At 43.3% G+C, this 17621-nt stretch overlaps 7 protein-coding genes across 16 annotated transcripts; 3 read left to right on the forward strand and 4 right to left on the reverse strand.

The window, feature by feature from the left end:
• The first annotated feature begins 371 nt into the window (after nt 1-371).
• On the forward strand, nt 372-8542 carry gro (TLE family member transcriptional corepressor groucho). Of its 10 annotated transcripts, none has more exons than XM_086840739.1 (14): nt 372-706; nt 1447-1676; nt 1749-1843; nt 2471-2534; nt 2595-2777; nt 3232-3264; nt 4075-4269; nt 4324-4422; nt 5229-5285; nt 5433-5609; nt 5670-5941; nt 6011-6684; nt 6807-7006; nt 7073-8542. In XM_086840739.1, the coding sequence occupies exons 2-14, from the start codon at nt 1641-1643 to the stop codon at nt 7178-7180; spliced, it is 2193 nt and encodes a 730-aa protein (XP_086696865.1). In that variant the 5' UTR covers nt 372-706; nt 1447-1640; the 3' UTR covers nt 7181-8542. The 10 variants fall into 10 exon arrangements, with proteins under 10 accessions (XP_086696865.1, XP_020810840.1, XP_020810843.1 ...); XM_086840740.1 differs by having other exon boundaries at nt 506-1255; XM_086840741.1 differs by lacking the exon at nt 372-706 and adding an exon at nt 768-1069.
• Exo84 (exocyst complex component Exo84) lies at nt 8415-11886 on the reverse strand. The gene is made up of 6 exons (XM_020955185.2): nt 10851-11886; nt 10636-10791; nt 10240-10570; nt 9406-10178; nt 8808-9337; nt 8415-8748 (listed from the first exon to the last, which is right to left on the reverse strand). The coding sequence occupies exons 1-6, from the start codon at nt 10888-10890 to the stop codon at nt 8563-8565; spliced, it is 2016 nt and encodes a 671-aa protein (XP_020810844.2). The 5' UTR covers nt 10891-11886; the 3' UTR covers nt 8415-8562.
• On the forward strand, nt 11869-12991 carry Vps2 (vacuolar protein sorting 2). Its single transcript, XM_020955269.2, has 2 exons — nt 11869-12337; nt 12395-12991. Exons 1-2 carry the CDS (start codon nt 12025-12027, stop codon nt 12856-12858), a joined length of 777 nt encoding a protein of 258 aa, XP_020810928.2. The 5' UTR covers nt 11869-12024; the 3' UTR covers nt 12859-12991.
• A 195-nt stretch (nt 12992-13186) lies between these two features.
• On the reverse strand, nt 13187-15425 carry Cmpk (cytidine/uridine monophosphate kinase Dak1). The gene has a single exon (XM_020955270.2). The coding sequence runs from the start codon at nt 14225-14227 to the stop codon at nt 13478-13480; it is 750 nt and encodes a 249-aa protein (XP_020810929.2). The 5' UTR covers nt 14228-15425; the 3' UTR covers nt 13187-13477.
• On the reverse strand, nt 15385-16376 carry Sld5 (DNA replication complex GINS protein Sld5). The gene is made up of 3 exons (XM_020955274.2): nt 16117-16376; nt 15602-16055; nt 15385-15543 (listed from the first exon to the last, which is right to left on the reverse strand). Exons 1-3 carry the CDS (start codon nt 16225-16227, stop codon nt 15422-15424), a joined length of 687 nt encoding a protein of 228 aa, XP_020810933.2. The 5' UTR covers nt 16228-16376; the 3' UTR covers nt 15385-15421.
• Nucleotides 16333-17075, forward strand: LOC110186212 (pre-rRNA-processing protein TSR2 homolog). The gene is made up of 2 exons (XM_020955275.2): nt 16333-16505; nt 16568-17075. Exons 1-2 carry the CDS (start codon nt 16380-16382, stop codon nt 17030-17032), a joined length of 591 nt encoding a protein of 196 aa, XP_020810934.2. The 5' UTR covers nt 16333-16379; the 3' UTR covers nt 17033-17075.
• PIG-P (phosphatidylinositol glycan anchor biosynthesis class P) lies at nt 17062-17542 on the reverse strand. The gene has a single exon (XM_020955276.2). It carries the CDS (start codon nt 17540-17542, stop codon nt 17066-17068), a length of 477 nt encoding a protein of 158 aa, XP_020810935.2. The 3' UTR covers nt 17062-17065.
• Between the last annotated feature and the right edge of the window lie 79 nt (nt 17543-17621).

A 17621-nucleotide genomic window follows, 5' to 3' on the forward strand; every position in this document is an offset into this window, starting at 1 on the left:
ATTAATTTTTTTTTAAATAAAACATTGAATATATATTTGATTTATTTTACAATATAAATTAAGAACCAATATCATGTCAATAAAACGTAATAATTTCTTGAATAATGCTTTTTAGGGAAATGGGAAAATTAGCTCGTTTTATTTCAACTTATCCTATAATTTAAAAATTATTATCTATAGTTCAAGTTAAAAGAAAATAATTTACTTAACTATTCAACCTTACTTTGTTTAATGAAAAAACGATTCCTAGAATAATATTAAAAAGCATTTAAATGCCGCGTTCCGCAATCGTTTGCCCGCCAAAATTTAAAAATTTGAGCTCGAGTGCTCAAGTGTGACCAGCTTCGTTGCCTTAAATGGCCATTTTCAGTAAGCAGTGCGAGCGAGAGCGAGATGGAAAATAACGAGGGAGCGAAAGGGAAAATAGCGAGAGCGCCGCCGCCAAAAGAAACGAGTACCGAGTTCTCTCTCGCGCCGCCGCCGAAACGAGCGAGTAGAGAGAGCGCCGCCGCCAAAGCTGCCCAACACATACACGCTGTCAGACAGTTCGCGTCGGTCGGCAAAAAGGCAATTTTATACGGGCGAAAATTTGTAAAAACGAAGAATTACCCAGTTTTAAATAGATTTCGGTCGGCTGCAGGGAGAGAGAGCGAGGGCAAACGGTCGCGCAGACCGATAAAACGTGCTATTCCGCGACATAAAACTGGTACTGCCATTAACTCGCCTTTTTTAATTGCTTTTGTTTATTTTTTGTATCGGACACTATAATTTTTCTTTTGCGCTGTGCCCGTGTCGGTGTGCGCGTGTGTGCGTGTGTGTGATTTGGCCACTCGCTGATGTCTATGGATGTGTCCAGACCAGGGTTGCCGCCCTCGGCATGAAAACATTAAAAACAGCCTGGCTATACTAAAATAAATTCAAAAACATTAAATATTCTATAAGTCAACTTAAAAAAACACGCATCCGATGTGTAAACAATTTTCTAAAATTTAAAGTCAAAGTCATTGAACCACATTTTGGTGTTTGAGCCGGCCTGACAACCCTGTTTAATTGCAGTCTGTCTGTATATGTTCGTATGTTGTTTGTGCAGAGTGTGCTGTCTTTGGCTGAGAAAAAGTGCTATATTTTGCGCGGATAAATCCCGCCCCGGCCATTGGAACAATTCGCATAAAGCCGCCGATCGGCCCGGAAAATCAAACGGAGATTTTGCGTAACAATTTCGGCCACATGCAACATTGCGCTTGATTTTTCGGCGGTAAACACTCACACTCACACTCCCGTTTTTGCGCTGGTGTGTGTGTGTCTCGCTGGCTCGGCCATTGCGTGTGCGTGTATTGGTGTGTGCGTGTGTGTGTTGGTGTGTGCGTGCTGCGAACGTATCGAAAAAAATGGTGCAAAAATATATGAAAAAAGCATAACTAAGAAAATGTAAAATTCCATCCGCAGGATATGCAAAAACGCTCGCGAAGGGTTTTCAGTGTTCAGCGACAATAACCGGAAGGCAGGAGGGACGGGAAGGCGGCCGGATAAGCAGGAGCACGACGAGGACTTGCGCTCATCCGGGAAATCGGTGGAGACTGCTGCACTGGCTCCGAAATCCACCTCGGGACTGATACCAGCCGGCAACATAGTAAAATAACATGTATCCCTCACCGGTGCGTCACCCCGCCGCCGGGGTAAGTTCTCCACTAAATCCGGTGTCTTGTCCCAGTGCTAATCTCCACCCCACGTGTCCACCTATCCAATAGGGACCACCACCTCAGGGCCCAATCAAATTCACCATCGCCGACACACTGGAGCGCATCAAGGAGGAGTTCAACTTCCTGCAGGCGCAGTACCACAGGCAAGTCCAGACCCTGTCCTCCAGAACATAGCGAAGCCTCACCACGTTTTGATGTCGAAAAGAACACCTAATGATGAACTAAATTAAAACCGAAATCAGATTATATATCAGAATTAATGGTTCAATAGAAAATGTTGTCAATTATCTATCAAATACTATTCATTTCTCAATAGAACATTCAGTTTAAGATCAGATTATTCAAGTTAAAACCATTAAATTCAATTGTCGATAGTTGTCCCTTATCTATACTTGTTATTAAGTCAATTTAAATTAGTTTTCCTACCTAAAATACAAAGTTTAAGAGTCCCTTCACGGAGCACACCTTGATTAAGCCCTACCGAAACACATTCAAAAACCGTTCCGAGCCTTCGCTGTACTGCCGCATGAGCTTGCAGCAGTGTGAGTGTGGATGCTGCGTCTCCGTTTTGCGAAAAGTAAAACAAAAAGCTGAGCAAACCGGTTTGGCGCGCCATATGCGCCGCTGTCATAGGATTAACCTGCGCCGAAGCCACCGCTCCATGCTCCATGCTCCATGCTTCAAGCTCCACGATTGCCGCTTCCTTGCGTTCAGTTCGCTTCCGTCGCCCAACTAATTTGCCCGTTGATCATTTTTCCTGTGAATTCCAGCATCAAATTGGAGTGCGAGAAGCTGTCGAACGAGAAGACGGAGATGCAGCGCCATTATGTTATGGTAAGTCGTCATGATCCGCAAATTATCAGAGCCTCTTAGCTAATGCTTTGCCCTTGGCAGTACTACGAGATGTCCTATGGCCTTAACGTGGAGATGCACAAGCAGACCGAGATCGCCAAGCGGCTGAATACGCTGATCAACCAGCTACTTCCATTCCTACAGGCCGACCACCAGCAGCAGGTGCTGCAGGCGGTGGAGCGGGCGAAGCAGGTGACCATGCAGGAGCTCAACCTGATCATTGGGGTAAGTGGATGGAACACGGACAAATGGTGGATTTGTGGATGATGGATTCCTCAGCAACAGCAGCAGCAACATGGGCAATGCAAATCTCAGCTAGAGTCGAACGGGGATGTGGGCGTTTCGGGAAGGCGAATTAACGCGAATTGTTAAATCATATTTAAAGGAATCACAGAAAGACGTGAACAATCAAATTGCAACTGTTTATTAGGAAATCTGTTAGAATGTTAAACTTTCTTAGACATTTAAGCTGATTATTGTGTTAGAAAAGTTGATTCCCTTGTAAATTGATCCCGAGTTTCATAAATTTCTGTGATTTCCCTTGTTATGATCAAGTGGGGAGCATATCGTTTTCTTTCGCGTTCTAGGGCAACATTTGATTTCAGTTTGTTTTTTCTACTTCCTAATTTGTTATGATTTTGCATTCGACCACTCTAAAAATCCAAACAACGTTGTGCAGCATCAGCAGCAACATGGAATACAGCAACTTTTAGTAAGTTTGTTTCGTTGCAATTCATTTACTTATTTTTGTTTGTTTACTGTTGCCGTCTGCCGCTGCATCCGCCGAATGTGCCACTGCCACAACTACAACAACTGCTCCAGTGCCGCCTCACAATAATGTTTCCCTAGTTCCAACTTTCTGATTGTCCATATTTTTATTTATTTATTTTTTTAAATAACGCTTCAAATGCCGCAGAATTGTTGTTGCTGTTCCTATTAACATTAGATGGTCGGAATTTGATTAAGCAGAATTAATATGGTTATCAGTTTTTGGTTCAGATGAAGTATTTACCTATGGTTTAGATGTTATTAGTTTTGATATATTTAATATAAACATCGTGTGTAGCACAAAACGAAACTAACGTAAAATTGCACCTAACTCAACCATACTTCAAAATCAATCTTAAATTCAAAACAATCAAAAAAAAAAAGGATAAGGACAAGTCTTTAAATAGCTTGAAGCCCTTGCAAATTAAACAATATATAAAGATCTTAGCGACTAAATTTTAAATATTAACATTTTCGAAGCTCAAATCCAAATAGAATAGAAATTCGTTCATAAAACTAACGAAAATAAGCATTTTAAACTTTCGTAAAAAATTGTTTTCTATTTATAGGCAAAATATGGTTTCCATAAAGATTAAGACCATTTAGTGTTAATGTTGTTGTTGTTGTTACACACACACAAACATACACATTCCAATGCTTTCATTTTCTCACAAAGCACGATGTTAATTTGGAAAAAAAAAGCCACCGCCCACGCATATGCCCGAATTAATAAGATCTCTTGGTTCCATTGCAGCAACAGATCCACGCCCAGCAAGTGCCGGGCGGACCGCCACAGCCAATGGGTGCATTGAATCCATTTGGCGCCCTGGGCGCCACCATGGGTCTGCCACACGGACCGCAGGGTCTGCTGAATAAACCGCCCGAGCATCACAGGCCGGACATTAAGCCCACGGGCCTGGAGGGACCAGCAGCCGCCGAGGAGAGATTGGTAAGTATTAAGAGCTCCCCATAATTAGAGCCCATTTTAATGCTGATGTTGCAGCGCAATTCGGTTTCGCCGGCTGATCGTGAGAAGTACCGCACACGCTCGCCGCTGGACATAGAGAATGACTCGAAGCGTCTAAAAAATGAGAAACTGCAAGTGAGTATCTTGAGCTTTTGTTGGTATTAGCATAACGTCGGTAGTATTATCATCCATCCATCATCGATAACTACTGTCATCTCTCACCTCATCTCATCTAAGCTGAGCTGTTGCTGTCTCTCAACTCACCAAAAAAACAAATAAACTAAATCGTAGTCTATCATTTGTAGTCGTTGTCTAATTCTGCTAACACCTTCCAAACTCATGCTAAACAAAAAGTGTACTGCTAATTTATAAGAGACAAGCTAGAGAGCAAAAAAAACACAATATCTCAACGCAAAAAATCACGATTTGATGGGCCGGTTCTCCGATTTACACTTGCTCATAGTTTAATGGGTTTCTGTTTGTCTGAAAATAAAAATATTAACCAGATTACTTAAAAAATTAAGAGATATAATCCTTGTCTTCGAAAATTTGAATATAAATACTTTTGGTTAAGGGTTTAGTAACTCAATAACATGTATGTCCTTGAAGAATAACCTAAATATAAATAATTAAACTGTTTTATTTTTATAATAATAATTTGAAGATCCCTACTAGCGAATATTTTCCTTTAAATGGAAGTTTATAAATAAATAATGCATAAATATTACCCAGAGCAGTTTAGATTTTGATAATTCTAAAATATAGATTTAAAATTAAAACGTTATCAAGTCATACCCAGGTCAGGACCGAATAAGTTGCTATTGTTGTTGTGATTGCTATGGTTGTTGTGGCTATTGTTATTGCTTACTGTTGTTCTTTGTGGGTTTTTGTATGAATTTTGATTTATATTGTTTTTGTATTTTTTTCAAAATTATTTCCAGGACGATGAAGGCGAGAAAAGCGATCAAGATTTAGTCGTAGATGTTGCAAATGAAATGGTGAGTTGAGTGTCGGCCCAGATCAATGCAACCATTCCCAAATTTCCCTTACAAAAAAAAAAAGAAACTATTAAGACCAATGCCTCACCCTACACATTGTGTTTCTTGCCGACTTAACAACCCTTTGTTTCGTAATCTGCTTTTTAGGAATCCCACTCACCACGCCCCAACGGCGAGCACGTGTCCATGGAGGTGCGCGATCGGGAAAGTCTAAATGGCGAGCGGCTGGAGAAGCCCAGCAGTAGTGGCATCAAACAGGAACGTCCGCCCTCACGCTCCGGCTCCAGTTCGTCACGTTCCACACCCAGCCTCAAGACAAAAGATGTAAGATCTAATTAAATAAGCAAGAAAGTATATCAATTAATTGATATTAATTACATTTAGATGGAAAAGCCGGGCACACCGGGCGCTAAGGCACGCACACCGACACCCAACGCTGCCGCTCCAGCGCCGGGCGTTAATCCTAAACAAATGATGCCGCAGGGACCACCACCAGCCGGCTATCCGGGGGCACCGTATCAGCGACCGGCCGATCCCTACCAGCGTCCACCGTCGGATCCAGCCTATGGACGACCGCCACCAATGCCGTACGATCCACACTCACATGTGCGAACCAATGGCATTCCACATCCCTCGGCCCTGACGGGTGGAAAGCCGTAAGTGCTTTTGCTATTCACTATTCTCTTATACATAATATAATTTAATATATAATTTACCCTTTACAGTGCATACTCTTTCCATATGAACGGTGAGGGTAGCCTACAGCCGGTGCCGTTTCCGCCGGACGCGTTGGTTGGTGTTGGAATCCCCCGGCACGCCCGTCAGATCAACACACTGTCGCACGGAGAAGTTGTCTGTGCGGTGACCATCTCCAATCCCACAAAATATGTGTACACGGGCGGCAAGGGCTGCGTGAAGGTGTGGGACATCTCGCAGCCGGGCAACAAGAATCCAGTCAGCCAGTTGGATTGCCTGCAGCGTGACAATTACATCCGGTCGGTGAAGCTGCTGCCCGACGGGCGCACGCTGATCGTTGGCGGCGAGGCCTCTAACCTGTCCATCTGGGACCTGGCCAGCCCAACGCCACGCATCAAGGCGGAACTGACCTCGGCGGCGCCGGCCTGCTACGCCCTGGCCATTAGCCCTGACTCGAAGGTGTGCTTCTCGTGCTGCAGCGATGGCAACATCGCGGTGTGGGACCTGCACAACGAAATCCTGGTGCGCCAGTTCCAGGGCCACACCGACGGCGCCTCGTGCATTGACATCAGTCCGGACGGCTCCAGGCTGTGGACGGGCGGCTTGGACAACACGGTGCGCTCCTGGGATCTGCGCGAGGGTCGCCAGCTGCAGCAGCACGACTTTAGTTCTCAAATATTCTCGCTCGGCTACTGTCCCACAGGTAATGAAAGCCTATTGAGCAGCAAAAGTTATTCCTTTTAAGACATATTAACTAAACCTTGTTATTTTCATATAAAGAATCTATAGTAATCCTATTTTCACATAATTAAATACACTTTTTAGGCGACTGGCTGGCTGTGGGTATGGAGAATTCGCACGTTGAGGTGCTGCACGCATCGAAACCGGACAAGTATCAACTGCATCTGCACGAGAGCTGCGTTCTGTCGCTGCGCTTTGCCGCCTGCGGCAAATGGTTTGTTTCCACCGGCAAAGACAACCTGCTTAACGCATGGAGAACACCCTACGGTGCCAGCATATTCCAGGTGAGTTCGAATGCCTTTTTCTAGGTGTTTCAGTTGGATTCTAATCTGCTATCTTTATGGTTTCAGTCGAAGGAAACATCATCCGTACTTAGCTGCGACATATCAACTGACGACAAATACATTGTGACGGGTTCGGGCGATAAGAAGGCTACTGTCTACGAAGTTATTTATTAAATCCACAAAACCAAGCAGTTTTTTCATTTTGTAATAAGCTCGTATAGTTTTTATTACAACAACAAAAGCAAAAAACAATTAACTACAACAAACAAAATGTTCGAAATCATGCAAATAATATAAAACAAAACACCAGCAACAGAAAGAAGCAGCATCGGGAGTAAAAAGAAAGAAACAAAAAAGAAACATCAACAGAAGGCAGCAGTAGCAACGCATCAAAAAGCGAAGCAAAAATGAAAATTCTATAATATATATATATACAAAACGGAAAAAACTAAAATTTTAAGCGTACTTTTAGCTACTAAGCCTAAGCTAAGTCCAATAAAAAAGAGAAACCAACAACAAAACCAAGTTGAACACACAAATTGCAAGAAAAGAAAAAGAAACTTTAAAAATAGAACAAGAGAGAAATAAAATTGATAATGCATGCGAGCAACAGAAACGAATGAGAGTATGTTGTAAAAGAAACAGAAATAGTCGGCGATACCTACCTACGTTCATCTTGACATAAAAAAACAAAAACAAATAGAAGGATAAGTGCAGGGTCTGCCTGGATTAGTCATTGCAAGTGCATGAGCGTTGAGATTATGATTACCAGCTGAGCGAACGAAGAGGGCGCCGGAGGAGTTTGATGCTTTTTGTTTGTTTAATGTGAGCGGTTTTGTAATTTAGCTAGCTGAGAGTCGTCGTCGGACAGCGAATGCAACAAACAAATGTAATTTTTAAGTTGTCAGTTTCCTTACCTCCCTCCGTTCCCCCCACACAAACACACACACACACACATTTGCATAAAAGAAGGTATATATATATATATAAATATAAATGAATATACTTAGTAAGCATTTTAGTTAAGAGTTTTACATTATAAATTAAACACAGAACAAGCAACCCCCCACAACACACACAAACACTCCCCATACATTCTCGCATTCTGGGGGATCATAGAGCTCGAGCAGTCGGCTTCAGCTTGTATGTAATTTGAAAATATGATGTAATGAGAGGTAACAACCTTTGTGTGAATCAAACTCTTTAGAACCAACTGTAAAATCCTATATTTTGTGCAGCAAACAGCAAAAGCCGCATCGACAAGCGAGAAAAATAGAACACAGCTAAATTGTTTAGTGTTTAGAGTATATATATATATATATACATATATATATATATTGAAACGAATCGATTTATATACAAAAAAAATATATATAATGCGAACGGCGAAATTGTAATAAGCAAGAGATAGAGTGCAGCACACGCTTCGATTTTTAATTTTACAAATATTATTATTATTGTGGTTATATATGTATATAATTATATTATAAATAATTGAAGCAAAACGAGAAAATAAAAAATTATATGTAATCGAAAGTAAAGCCTTGGACGCGCATCTAAAAGACATCTGTGGTGTAGACACTGCGCTGGCGTGGCAGTGGAGCGCCCTGCTGACGGGACATCTTGGTGTGCAGTTCGCGCAATCCCTCGCACTGGCGACCCGAGATCTGACGAAACTTGTCGATGGCAATGGGCAGGAGGTTGTCCACCAGAAAGATTTTATTCTTCATCACAAAGTTGGGCTGTAAAATGAGGAAATTAAATTAAAAATTGCTTAGGCTTCAATATAGAATCGACTCACATCCACTGCCATGTCGCTGGGTGGCTTCAGTGAGTGCTGGGCAATAAATAGTTCCTTCAACAACATCTCCAGACTCTGCAGTAGCGTCTCGCATTTGGCCAGACAGCCACAATATTCGGTGAGCTGGAGGAAATGGCGTATAAAAACCACTGTGGACTGGGTGAGGTTCATCCAGGTATCGCCCGTAGCCTGGGCCCGCACATCGATGCCCAATACATCCAACTCTAGCAGAAGGCGTTTTAAATTCGATTTGGTCTGCAGATTATACGGCTGCCAGCTCTCCTCTGTCCGGCCAACGGAATCCAACAGTCGCTCCTTAGACTCTTCAATCAGGGACTCTAGGGTGGTTCGCAGCAGACCCTCCAGGTGGTAGCTTATATCCAGCCCAATCTCCGTGAGCTTTGTCGAGGGCTTGCGTACTCGCTCCACGCACTTGGCCACCGCCTCCAGGGATGTGCCTTTGGTCAAGTAGTGTTTTATCAGCTGACTGGCAAAGTATTGCAATTCGGCATTGCACCAAACCACGAGAGCTACAAAAATGAGTTGAAATTGATTCATTTTAATGTAATTCAGGTAAAAGGAGTTTTCTATAACTCACCACTAACACAGGCTGGCTGCTGTTCGAAGGCTGTTAGGAAATCGCAGGCCACCTGCGTTAGATCACAGAAGAACAGTTCCGATATGTCCGCATTGTTCCTACGCGCCTCTCGCTGCGCCACCCTCAAACTCACAGCGCACACCTTTAGCAGAGTAGCGCTCGCTTGGCGGTAGCGTCCCATCTCCACAAGGATCTTCAGCGGTCGCTTGGCGGCCCGCAAAGCTATTTGCAGATTGCGATTGTGACTGTTAGATAGCTCCTTTAGCAGCACATTGATCAGCTTCAACTCCTGCTGCTTCACCTTGCCCTCAATGACGGCCGCTTGCGGCACTTTTTTCCTGCTCTCCGTTTTCATAAATTCCTGAGATCGCTTGATCAACTCCTGGGCATCCTCAAAGTGTCGCTGTGCCACCAGGGTCTGGATCTCCTCGCTGGCTGTGCTAAGCCACTCGGGCGTCTCGTCCTCCAGAGATTTCGGCTCTCCGGGACTTTGCGGTGCGGTGTCCTTTTCGGGCGTAGCAGCCTTGGACTGCTGCTTCGCGCGCGTTGGTGGCTGAGGAGCTTGACCCTTCTTCGGTTTCTTTTGCTGGTCAAAGCGAAAGGCTTCCTCGAGTTTTTCGATCCATTCGGTTTTTCCAGCAGCCGTGATGCTCTGATAAATCTTGGAACCGTCTGGTGTGATGATATTTATTGCGTTTTTAACGCCATCCAAGTCCTTAATATTAATCACTGCTATTTTCTTCGGATCGTACTCGGTGAGAAAGTCCAAACGTCTAAATTAAATATAAATATTAATCAAGTTTAAGCCGGATAGGTTCCTATGTAGAAACTCACTTGTCATGCTTTACTTTGCAGACGATTAGGACATCGTTGAACAGGAAGAAGAACACCCGCTGGATGGGTCTGTAATCGTTGCCGTCCAACTCAATCAGGGCACCCTCATTGAGGAAGGTTTTCCCCTCCAGGTTCCCATTGAAGCCTTGAACCATTTCCTTTACAGCTCTGGTGGCATGACTATTTTCCACATCGTCCGCTGCTGCGCTGCTCTCCGCCTCCACACTGTCCGCTTTCAGATGGCTGGAGGTCTTTCCATCCGTCATTGTGCCCAGAATATTGCGCTGCTCGATCAGAATGTGGGATAACTGATACATTTCCGACTCGAGATCTGTGCAGGAGGTTTAAACAATTTTCATAGCAAATACGCAAATGTTTTTAGGGGGCGTAACCTACGTGATATCTCCTTGGCAGTCTGGATGAACTCCATGTAGTTTTTCTTGCATGTTTGTTTGAGAGTTGCGGCCGTGGTTTCGTTGTAAGCCTCGATTTCCTTCTTTCGCTGCTGCAAATCGCTGCCACCCACGCATTCTCGGGTCAGGTCCTTAGTATCTGTATTAAAATAAGATGATAAATAATGGATTATACTTTAATTAACAGCGAAAACTCACATTTATCAACGCTAAAGTTAAAATCGTCAAACTCCTTCATGATTGGAATGTAAATTGCAGCTGGGAAAGACTGCCATTCGCAACGGCACGCGTTCGCTCAATATAAATTAACAAAAATGGAATGTTCTCACTGGTACAATTTGATAATAATATTTAATAGAAACTGCTGGTAAATATTATTATTTTTGGTAAATATATTTTGCGGGTATATATTCATGTATAATTTTATAATTCTTCCCATGTAACCTTATATATCAATCTTGTTAAACCATATAAGTTAGTCTGCACTCACTCACCATTGGCCATAGAATCTAAGATTTGCACCTACCGGTTTGTTTGAATTGTAATTTTAAAAAACTCTTTTAAATTTTTATCTTAAATTTTCGTATTTTAGAGGTCTCGAATTAGACTTAAATAAAAACAAAAATTGTGAAATAATATAAAATGGCTATATCTTAAATAAGATAATAATATGTTAAAAACTGAAAATGTTATAATTTTTAATCATTTAATATCTCGATCGTTCCTATGGCAGCTATATGATAAAGTAGAAAAAATAGAAAAATTTCTCTCAAATTTCATTAAAATATTTTAAAAACTGAAAAGGTTATAATATATTTTATAAAAATGTTCCGATTTTTATGAAAATATTCTATGAAAATATTTTGAAAACTGGAAAAGTTATAATAAAATTAATTAATATTTTCCGATCGTTACTATGACAGTTATATCTATTTAAAATTTGATGAAAGTATATTTTGGAAACTGGAAAAGTTCAAATATTTTGTATACAAATTTTTCGATCTTTCCGTTGCAAACGTCTGACTAAAATTTTAATACCCTTCAAGGATATAAATATTGTATGTAAGTATAGTTCTCTTAAAAAAATAATCTCTTTAAATATTGCTTGGAGAATTTTCGGAAATCTAGTTAATATTCGCCACCTGTTGATATTGCAATTTAAGACGCAGGCAGTTAGTGAGAATGCCCTAAAATGAACCGGTCAGAGCTTCCTCTTTTTAATACCACCATTCGCCTGTACGCGCGTACACCCCTCCGCACACCTTACAATCACACACCCTGAGACAACTTATTGTTTTGGTTGATGAGTAATCTTTGATAAACTCCGTCATTCCTTATCCCTCAATCGTCGTAATTAAAGAAATACAGAAAAATGGACTGGCTTTTCGGCAAGAAGATCAGCCCGGATGAGATGCTGCGCAAGAACCAGCGGGCGCTGAATAAGGCGATGCGGGATCTGGACCGCGAACGGATGAAAATGGAGCAGCAGGAGAAAAAGATCATTGCCGACATCAAGAAGATGGCCAAGGAGGGACAGATGGACGCGGTGAAGATCATGGCGAAGGATCTGGTGCGAACGCGTCGCTACGCCAAGAAATTCATGCTGATGAAGGCCAACATCCAGGCAGTGTCTCTCAAAATCCAGACGCTCAAGTCGCAAAACACAATGGCACAGGCCATGAAGGGTGGGTGGATCACCTGATTGATTACCGTGCACACTGACCTCTTCATCTTTTTTTAAGGTGTGACTAAGGCCATGCAGAACATGAACCGCCAGCTGAATCTCCCTCAAATCCAGAAGATCCTGCAGGACTTTGAGAAGCAGTCAGAAATGATGGACATGAAGGAGGAGATGATTAACGATGCCATCGATGACGCCATGGAGGATGAGGGTGATGAAGAGGAAACTGATGCTGTGGTGTCTCAGGTGCTGGATGAACTAGGCTTGCAGCTGGGAGAACAGCTGGGCGATCTTCCCTCCGCTTCCGGATCACTATCCGTAGCCGGCGGTGCCGGCGCCCAGAAGGCCCAGACTGCTGTGGCAGCGGGCGGAATTGGAGGAGGAGGAGCAGGCGGCGGTGGCGGAGGGTCAGGTGGTGGCGGTGGAGCTGGTGCCGGGGCTGCGGGCGGCAGTGGTGCCTCCTCGCCTATGTCCGATGCAGATGCGGATCTGCAGGCGCGCCTCGACAACCTTCGCAGGGACTAAGATACTTTTAAGAAAAACCTCCTGCCCATTTTATATAAGAGCCACCTTCCACCCCCGTTTGTATCTCCACGAAAGCGAATGTTATATTAAACCGAAAATGCTTGCTTTTTGCTTTCCATCCGTGTTCGAAAAATCGATGAGTAATTACCACTAACGAGGTGTAATGGAAGAGTCAAGGTTGTCGCGTCTTCGCAATAAGTCTACTGTATTAAAAATAAGTGGTTGTGACTTTTCTCTCGTTCTGCTAAATCATGATAATCAAATTAGAAAACTTCAAGTCGAATACCGGAGCTAATTGTAGTTAAACCTAAAAGCAAACCAGTTTAGCTTTGAAATATATGCTATATATTTATCTTTTATAGTTCTCGCAATCGCACTTTGGAACCCTTTTCGGATTTTACATAGATACCTACTCAAAAAAACCTTCCACAGTAATTGTGTATACTTTTCGGTATGTACACACAGATTTGATAAAAAACATGTATTTTTTCCCTTTTACTACAGTAACAAGCGTATATATATGTATATTTGGAGGGCTATAAATGAAATTTTAAGAGATAACACGACACACAGAACCGGAAGTAAGCCAAGCAACCGGAGGTAATTGACACGGTCTAAATTAGAAACCACTGGCCAGGAACACACGCTCCACCTCCCCAAAAACATTATCTGCATCTGGACTGGCATCGATTCGCTTCACCTGGCCGGCGGCTTCGAAGAACTTAATGATGGGCAGCGAATCGTTGTTGTACGTCTGGATTCGCTTCTTCAGGCTCTCCATGTTGTCATCGGACCGACCCGAACCGCTCTGTCCGCGGCCCAAGCACCGTTGGACGCACACGTCTTCGCCGCAGTCGAAGAACAAGACAAACTGCATGTCCACCTTCTCGGACATCTGGCGGTTCCAGCCGTCCAGATTGTCCTGATTCCTGGGGAAGCCGTCGATGAGGAAACGCGACTTGCCCGACGCCCTCATCGCGTTCTCCAGCAGCGAACACGTGACCTCAACGGGTACGATTTTGCCATTGCGGATGTAGTCCTCGATCAGAATGCCGAATTTGGAGCCCTCGCGCGATCTCTCCTCTCGCAGCAGGTCTCCAGCGGACAAATGGGTGAACTGGAAGCGGTCCACGATCTTGGAGCACTGCGTGCCCTTCCCGGCACCAGGCCCACCCAGAACGAACACAACCTTTGGCTTCTCGACGCTCATGATGCCGTTTTTTCTAGGTAGTGGTTGATTTCTTCGGCTGGAGGTGGAGGTGGTTATGTGCTTGGAATGTCGCAAAAGCTGCGTTGGTGTGAGTCCTCTAGGTCCGAAATCGATGGACACTGTTACTCCTCTGACCGCTTGCGTTAAAGCCCGCCACATTGACGACTGGGCTAATTGATTGCGTGGTTTATTGATTGCGTGGTTTGTGTGTATAGCCTGGAAATGGTGGTGGTGTGCAGTATTTTAAATACTAAATTTAGCTCCTATTAATTTATATTTGGCTGTTAGAAGGAGATCTCTTAAGAATTTAGTGTAGTTTAAGCTTTAAAATTAACTAGATTATGTTTTATATTTAATTGATTTTGTGAATAGGAAAAAATATAAAATAAATTACAAAAGCGAAAGTCACAGCTGTTCTTTCTGTAGACATTGTCCAACACTGTTTCCGGCATTAGTGTTCGCGCACCAATTTGAATGCCAATTCCGATTTTATATTAATAAACAAAAAAGGAAGCTAACGTCGTCACCCCGAAGTTTATATACCCTTGCAGATAGAACTTCAATGACTAGGAATTAATACAATATAAATTATATATATACATGTTGAAAAACAATGCAGTAATGCCTTCTTTCATTTCATTAAGATCTACATATTATATTCACAGTTTTGGATTTTCCTTTATATATAACGATCGTTCCTATGGAAGCTATATGATATAATAGTCCGATTTTCATAAAACTCAAGACAATACTGTGGAATAATATAAAACGGCTATATCTTAAGTTTTATGAAAATCTGTTGAAAACAGGAAAAGTTATAATGTTTAATTTTGTTAATTTCTCGATCGTTCCTATGGCAGCTATATGATATAGTACTCCGATTTTTATATAATTTTACACAAAAATGCAGAATATTATAAAATGGCTATGTCCCAAATTTGATCAAATTTTGTTGAAAACTGAAAATGTTATAATTTTTTTTTTTAAAAATTTTCCGATAATTTCTATGGTAGCTATATGATAAAGTCGTCCGATCCGGCTCGTTGCGACATATATACGAGTCAGACTATATAGAAGACTAACTAAAAAATTTCATTAAGATAGCTTTAAAACTGAGAGACTAGTTTGCGTCGAAACAGACGGACGGACATGGCTATATGGACATCGGATGATGATGCTGATCAAGAATAATATATTATATTGTTATTTATATTATATGGTCGAAGATGATTCCTTCGATGCGTTTCAAACTTCTGACTGAAATTATAATACCCTGCAAGGGTATAAATACAATATGCAAAACTTCCAGTTTAACCACTTTTCATATTTCATTATTAATTTATTAAACTGATATTATATTAATTGCGCCTGATTGTTTTGTATCAAGTCAGCCACTAGTTGGTAGGGAATAATGTGCTGGGATCCGGCCGCCATGTCCACCTCCTCGTCATCTACACCCACGATCACAGCGGGCACTAAATCAAGATTAAACGATTAAATAATGCAATTATTTATATGCCCAGCAATGTTTACCTGCCACATTGGCCTTGAGGAAGACATGGCTCATCAGGTTGGGGGTGACGATGCGCTGCTCCGCCTCTCCTCTCTGTTGGTTGGGCATATACTGGGTGGCCACCTTGTGGAAGTACTCGTCCACATTGCTGGCGAACTCTTGGGCGAACTTGGTCTCCTCCGGGGAGAGTCGTTTGTCGTCCGGCTCGCGAGTCTCCTCCTGGTTGAGTATGTGCTGAGTGTAGGTCTCAATCTTCTGGAGGCGACACCGGAGATAGCTAGCCATAATGTAGCGGACGCGTTCCAGCTCCATGCCATGCACCACGGCCCGGAAATCGTTCTTGTCCAGGTCGCGCATCTGCTCCTCCATGTGTGCGACCTGAGAGACCATCAGCTCCAGCATGTCCGTCTGACTGGGCAGGATTTCGGGGGCGCACATCTCGTTGATCCAGGCGTTCTCCAGGATCTCGAGAACCTGCGGGGATCAGAGAATGCAACAGGTTACTATTTTAGATTTCACAGAGTTTGTCGCTCACCTTTTGGGCTGTTATCTGTTCAAGGTCGTCATCATCCTCCTCCTCGAACGCGGCCCCGTCACTCTCAGCATTTTCCATCTGTGTTTCCGGCACCTCTTCAACATCTGACATGGTTTAAAGGATATATTTTAATCTCTTATTTTTATCCAAGTTTTTGGCGCAATGTTTATGTTTGCGTTCTTTGTGAACGGCAATGGCTTGTAGCACTTTTCGGCACTGGATTTAGTATTTACGCACTCTACAACACTGGAACAGCACATGCGATGGCGGCCGCACAACAAACAGAGTTCCAAAAGAATTTTCGCCTTGTTGTGGAAAAGATATTCAACCACTGGCAAAATCTCCGGCTGGCCGTGGAGCATGGCATGGGTGGACGCAATGGCCAGCAGGTGAGTCTTCCCTTCCACACAAAACAGAACCATTTTCTAACCTAGTACAAAATCCTTGCCAGGTGGCCATAGAAATCATGGACTATACCTATCAATACTGCGTGGCCAATGAAAACATCACCCAGGGCGAGCTGCAGGAGGTCTTGGAGGAGCTGATGGACCAGGAGTTCAACACGCTCTGTGATGACAACTCCATCCCCGAGATATGCCGCAATCTCCTGCGATACAAGCAGCTGGCGCAGCAGAATCAGTATCCACAGATCGAGGCAGAGCTGAGCAAACTTCCAGCGGGCAAGGAGTGGTTGCGTCCGGATGTGAAGATCACCTACACGCCCGTAGAAGGTGACTCCTCTTCCGAGGATGATGATGATGATGACATGGAAGACGACGATGAGGATCAAGATGATGAAATGGAGGATGAGGCGCCAACCAGCAGCGGGCGAATGACTCGTTCGCAGGCCCGTAAACAAAAGGCTGAGGAGTTTGTAGAGCCCGAGGATGGTTGGACCACAGTGCGGAGAAAATGAATTTGTTCATTAATTAAACAGCTTGTTAGTTTTTTAGTTGTAATACGCTGTATTTACTTCCTGGAGATCCAGAAAGCGCAGTGGTGCGATGGGAGCACGCGTTACGGGCTGGTGCTGCGTCCGACAGATATTACAGTTCACGGGCGAAGGGATTTTCTTCTTTGATTCTGGAGTCTTGTTCCTTTTTTGCAACTGTGACCAGGATGTGAATTCGGTGCCTTTGGGTAGTGCCAGTTTGGGATCTACCACAGAAGCAATTGCATCTACATTTACTGTCATCGAGAGGTTTATAGCCGGATAGATGAGAAAGGCGAAGAACCATGCAAACACCAGCAACAGGAATGGAATAAAAACGGCGAAATATTTATCCGGCAGATAGGAGTGCAGGCCAAACTCTAAGGGCAGCAGAGCCCAGGCCACGTAGGTGATGAACAGGACCGTAAACAGCATGTAGAAGGCGAAACCGTAGATCGCCCTATGCGGAGTCGGAGCCGGACTGTGTTCCGGCATTATCGTCGTCGTTTCCCCGGCTCACTGTAGACTGGTCGAACTGTTTGATTGTGTCTTGGCAGAGGAGCAGGCACTCGAA

The sequence above is a fragment of the Drosophila serrata genome, unplaced genomic scaffold, assembly GCF_035046125.1.
Source record: "Drosophila serrata isolate PLE 108 unplaced genomic scaffold, ASM3504612v1 contig_382, whole genome shotgun sequence".
Lineage (NCBI taxonomy): Eukaryota > Metazoa > Arthropoda > Insecta > Diptera > Drosophilidae > Drosophila > Drosophila serrata.